A 6,000-nucleotide genomic window follows, 5' to 3' on the forward strand; every position below is an offset into this window, starting at 1 on the left:
TATACGTATTTTATTCTTCACACACACACACACACACACACACACACACACACACACATATATGTATGTATGTATGTATGTATGTATGTATGTATGTGTGTGTGTGTAATTGTAAAAAGACCAAAATTTGCCGAGGATTGAATTATGAATTGTATAGCCTTTTGTGCCTATAGTTAAAATAGCATATCACCTTTAGTGTTTTTGTATAATACTAGCAGTTTAGCTCGGATTTTCTAGGGCCCTATGTGCTGTTCATAACTTGCCTTACGTGTGAATAACCGTTATGTAAGATTTCAAATGTTTATATCGAAAATTGTCTGATTAATTTTTAGAGGTAAATTTGACCCTAATTTCGACCCCTTAACCTTTATTATTTTGGTCTCAAATCTAATTAAAAAGTTTACCCATGTCCAAGTTACATACATCTAAAATTTCAAGTGTGTAGACTGAAAATTGGCAGAGAAATTTGGTAGAATCTGCAGAGGTCAACTCTTTCAACTTTAACTTTTTGGCAGTTAAATTTTTGCCCCAAAACTGATTAAAATACTTACCGCGTGCCTGAATACCCGTTGTGTATAAATTTCAAATGTTTAGACCCAAAAATGTCTGAGTAGTTTGCTGGACACCACAAAGGTCAAATCTTTTGAACTTAGATCCTTTATCAGCTCACAATTTCTACCAAAACTCGATTAAAATGCTTGTCCTATCTCTGTATACCCTTTACGTAAAATTTCAAATGTTTAGACCAGAAATTGACTGAGTAATTTGGTAGAGACCGCAGAGGTAAATTTTTTAACTTTGACCCCAATTTGGATCCCTTAACATTTATTTTTGGGGGGCTCAAATCAAATTAAAAAGTTTGATCCATGCCCAAGTAACCTATATCTAAAATTTCAAGTGTTTAGACCCAAACGTGGCGGAGGAGTTTAGTAGAGTCTGAAAAGGTACACTCTGTAAACTTTGACCTTTCGCAGCCAAATTTTCGCCTAAAAACTGATAAAAAGCTCGCTGCATGTCTGAATACCCGCTATGTAAAATTTCAAATGTTTAGACCCAAAATTGGCTTAATAGTTTGCTTGAGACCGCGAAAATCAAATGTTTTGAACTTCAACCCCTTGGAAGCCAAATTTTCAGCAAAAAAAAAAAAACGATTAAAAAGCTCGCCCTATGTTTGTAATACACTTTATGTAAAATTTCAAATGTTTAGACCAAAAATTGAGTAATTTGGAAGAGATCGCAGAGGTCAATTTTTATCAACTTTGAGCCCGCTAATGACCCCTTAGCATTTATTGTTTTGGGCTCAAATTGAATTATAAAGTTAGATTCATGTCCAAGTAACCTATATCTAAAATTTCAAGTGCTTATATTCCAAATTGGCGGGGGAGTTTGGTAGGGTTTTCAAAGGTCAAATTGTTGAACTTTGACCTATCGCCAGCTAAATTTCTTGCCGAAAATCGATTAAAACGATTTTCCCAAATTTCAATATTCCTTATTTCAAATCTCGAGTTTCTAGACCGAAAATTGACAGAGTTATTTGGTAGGGAAATGTACACAGGCAGACACAGACATACAGACATTTTCACTTTTGTAGATATATAGATAGATAAGATATATTGATATAGATAAATTTATATTTATGTTTATATAATATTCAATTTTTGGATTGGGAGAAAAAGTTGTATTAGCATGGATCGAGTGAGATAAATATAAGCATGAATTAATTGGAATACATTTTGATAAATTTATAGTATTTGACTACTTGAGGATGACTGTGCAGTTCTTTTCTTGCCCATGAACACCTTATAAACATTTCTACGCTACCTTTTAAAGAAGAGACAAACTCGCAACCTCTCTTCTACGAGAAATAGGTTGCAGGGAAGAGAAACGGACATCCCCTACGAGGCTACGAAGTCTATTTTGAACTTTATCAAGGCAGGATAAGTCCTTTCTAGCAGCTCCTGTCCAGATGTGGCAACAGTACTCCATCCTTGGACGTACTTGGCTCTTATATAGATAGAGAATTGCATCAGCAGTGAGATAGCTACTGGATCAATTGAAAGAGCCCACTATTTTTCCAGCGGTCTTGGCAACAGATTTGATGTACGTGTTCCATTTCAGATCATGAGTAAAGGTCAAGCTTGTAAAAAGTTGAGGCGTCCCCAAGACGAGAGCTATTCATTTCAATGTATGCTAGATGGGGATCAGAGCGTTGATGATGTAAAGATAAAAACTTGGTTTTAGATGCATTGAAAGTAACAAGCCACCTCTTTTCCCATTGTACCACTTGTTCAAGATCGGAGGAGAGAGAATTGGAGAGAACTTGGTCGTTTACGGTCTTAGATGTGCTACCATAGATAGTAGTGCCACCAGCATAAATGTCTACGAATGATGTAAGGATATTTCGGCCAACTATTCCTCTGGCCTTGGTCAGGTGATAACCGCGATGGGATAGGAACTCCGAATCCCCTAACTGCATTCTAAGCAATTACAGCCATCCACAGTTGTCGTCTCACTACGTTGTTGACCAAAATAAGCCTCTGGCCGGCTTTGGGTAGGATTGAACCCGCAATAAATAAATTAATAAATAATATTCATTTCAATAATGAATTCCAATTAAATAATATATACACTATTGTATACTTCAAGTTCAACGTACACACATTCTTATTGAATCGCCCTCGTAAACAATCTAATTATACCAAATTTCCACCATAAACGATTACTACACCACTGTACCAAGGCTTACAATACATACATTAACCCTTATCCTCGAGTGTCCTCCGGACCTTGGTATGTGGTAACACCTTTGAAAAAAAATTACTATTTGTCTGGGGAACGCAATAGCATGAGGATGCTTCTCAGCTGACTATAACATGATCGTTTTCAAGTTCACCGTTAACAGGTGTTCCTGGGCCGCCTTCTTAAGTAATCAAGTACTAACCATATCGAATACATCGACTGCAAAACTCATAATGTTAGTATCACCATCTATCTGACGCGAACACATTAACCCTATCTATGAGTATCATTTTGGCCTTAACCAGTGGTGACGTGTTAGTACAAATACACAAGTATTCCAATGTAATAGCAAATGAATGAGGAAAAAAATATTTATATATTCTTCAAGGTGTCATGTTTATTCACAAAACTTTCTCAAGATAATTATTTGAAGAAAAAATATAAAGATACAATAATTGAAAATATTTTATGCGTTTGTGACACAAAAAAATATTTTTCTTATTTTAAAATAATAAAAATAGTCGGTAAAATTCCAAATATGAAGTGCGATTATGACGTGAAAAATGCTGTTCTTTTTTGGAATAGAGCATAGCCGTTAGAATTCCAAATGTGTGCTGTGTGATAAGCAATACATTTGAAACTAGCAGATAGTGGCTTAATGATAGAGTTTCAGTTTACAAACAATGGAGAACACACAGGTGGATAGTAATAGCGACGACACACGTGTCAGTAGATAATTATAATTTTTCATATATATATATATATATATATATATATATATATATATATATATATATATATATATACATGCGCGTGCACACACACACATACACACATACATACATACATATATATATATAGTAAGTGCAAACATCGGCGAAGCATACCCTTTCGGTCTCTTTTAATAGCTGAAGTTCACTAGTGTATACATACATACATATGTATGTATGTATGTATGTATGTATACACTAGTGAACTTCACATGTGTATACATACATACACACATATATATATAGTGTATACATGCATACATATACATATACATAGATACAGATATATGTATGTATATGTGTATGTAGTGAACTTACCTAGTACATATATATATAGACATATATATGTGTGTGTGTGTGTGTGTGTGTGTGTGTGTGTGTGTGTGTGTGTGTGTGTGTGTGTGTGCACTAGTGAATTTCAGCTATTAAAGGAGACCGAAAAGGTATCCTTCGCCGGTATTTGTACTTACTATTTATAAATTACGAAAATATCTACATATGTTTATGCTCAAAAAGAACATACAATTATCTCAGTAATTTAATATATATATATATATATATATATATATATATATATATATATGTATATATATATATATATATATATATTATTATTATTATTATTATTATTATTATTATTATTATTATTGAGGTCGTAAACAAAACATAAATTCTAGCATTATTTAAAACTCATTCCAGACGGCGGGGGTTGTCTGAATTGCTATTTGCTTTTCAATATAAATCTTACAAATGTTTTTTCGCTTCCCCACACTACTTGAAGTAATATCTTATATTCCTAGAAAAACACGTGTTTTATATTCGCTAATAATTATTTAACGTGATGCCACACACACACACACACACACACACACACACACACACACACACACACATATATATATATATATATATATATATATATATATATATATATATATGGGGGGTATTATGAATATACGAATAAGTACAATTAGTTATTATTATAAAGAAGCCTTATCACTGAGTTGCTTCCGGGCTTTGATAAGTGGTGACTACCTTGTAATATATATATATATATATATATATATATATATATATATATATATATATATCATATTTTATGTATCGATCTGCGGTCTTTACTATAATAGTACTTAATACCTCAGTAGAACTAGGCAGTAAGTGATAAAATATATAAGGCAATTAAGTTACACAGCGTCTTTCGCATTTCAATTCTGTAGAAAATCGTCAGGCTAAAATACATTTTACGCTGACGATTTCCAATGAGAATGAATCAAGAAGTGTGTGTGTGTGTGTGTGTGTGTGTGTGTGTGTGTGTGTGTGTGTGTGTGTGTGTGTGTGTGTGTGTGTGTGTGTGGGTGTGGGTGTTTTAATGAAACCCCAACTTTAGGAGTTTAACGTGTTTCGTTAGAGGCAAAGTATACAAATATGCGTTTCTGTGTAAGTTGATATTTTTGATAGGGTCTGTAATAATCATAATATATATTGTTTCTCTTATGTGTGTGTGTGTGTGTGTGTGTGTGTGTGTGTGTGTGTGTGTGTGTGTGTGTGTGTGTGTGTGTGTGTGCGCGCGCGTGCGAGAGAGACACTGTCTGTCTATGGGTGAGTGTATTGGCTAACCAGAACAAAACTGCCTATGTATAATATGCATATACATATGTATATCATCATACCTGGGTATCTGATAAGATATCTTAGTAAACCAGAGTGGTAAAAGTATGGTTTCTTAGAAAGAAAGAAAAAAATAAAACAGCTGACAAAGTAAAAAAAAAAAAAAAAAAAAAGAATGGAATGGGTAGAAAGAAAGAAAGAGAGAAAGAAACGATATACTATTCGTAGAATGTCAAACATTATTAGAAACAAAAAAAAAGGAAAAGAAAGATTGCTGACACATTAATCGCAGAAAAAGAGAAAAGGATCGTAGTATCCATTACAATACCCGCACGCCCCCCCCCTCCACCTCTAAAAGAAGCAAAACCCCAAAGTACGCAAGTAATAAAAGACTTAACGCAACTAAATCAAAGACAAAAAGAAAAGGGCCTACCTGCAGATATAAGAACCGCTGAAGGCCAGTAATAGAACGTCATGGCCACAAATTATAGTAGTAATAATAATAGTCACAATTGTGGTATGGGTCGTAGTCGTAGCAGTGTTGGTAGCAGTAAATACAGGTGCGATCGAGCTCTGAAGGCAGAGGTATGATCATAGAGGTTGTCCCCATCACCCAGGAGATGATCAGATTTCATATCATTGGTATACCCGTCGACGTGATGACACTGGGGTGGGGATCCTCCGAAATTGGTGTGCGTGTCGTGGTATAATAAATTCCCGCCTGTAAATAATCGTTTACTATATAGTATACATATATGAATTTTATGTGCGTATATGTGTTTATATAAACACAGTAGCGAAAGCACGACACCCGGTAGAAACGATGCGAGGATCGAAAGGTGTCGCTGTTGTTGCGTTGGGTCTCCTAGAGATCTTGTCT

At 34.4% G+C, this 6,000-nt stretch overlaps 1 protein-coding gene across 1 annotated transcript in view; it reads right to left on the reverse strand.

Annotated features, from left to right (window-relative positions):
* The window catches only part of LOC145286258 (low-density lipoprotein receptor-related protein 12-like), a 925,334-nt gene that overhangs the window by 919,003 nt on the left and 331 nt on the right, over nucleotides 1–6,000 (reverse strand). The window contains exon 1 of the mRNA XM_080135079.1: nucleotides 5,554–6,000. This exon is cut by the window's right edge and continues 331 nt beyond it. Within this exon, the coding sequence (XP_079991205.1) occupies nucleotides 5,554–5,596 (43 nt within the window). The 5' untranslated portion in view covers nucleotides 5,597–6,000. The remainder of the gene's footprint in view (nucleotides 1–5,553) is intronic.

The sequence above is a fragment of the Euprymna scolopes genome, chromosome 10 (genome assembly GCF_053919585.1).
Source record: "Euprymna scolopes isolate OS-2025 chromosome 10, ASM5391958v1, whole genome shotgun sequence".
NCBI lineage: Eukaryota > Metazoa > Mollusca > Cephalopoda > Sepiida > Sepiolidae > Euprymna > Euprymna scolopes.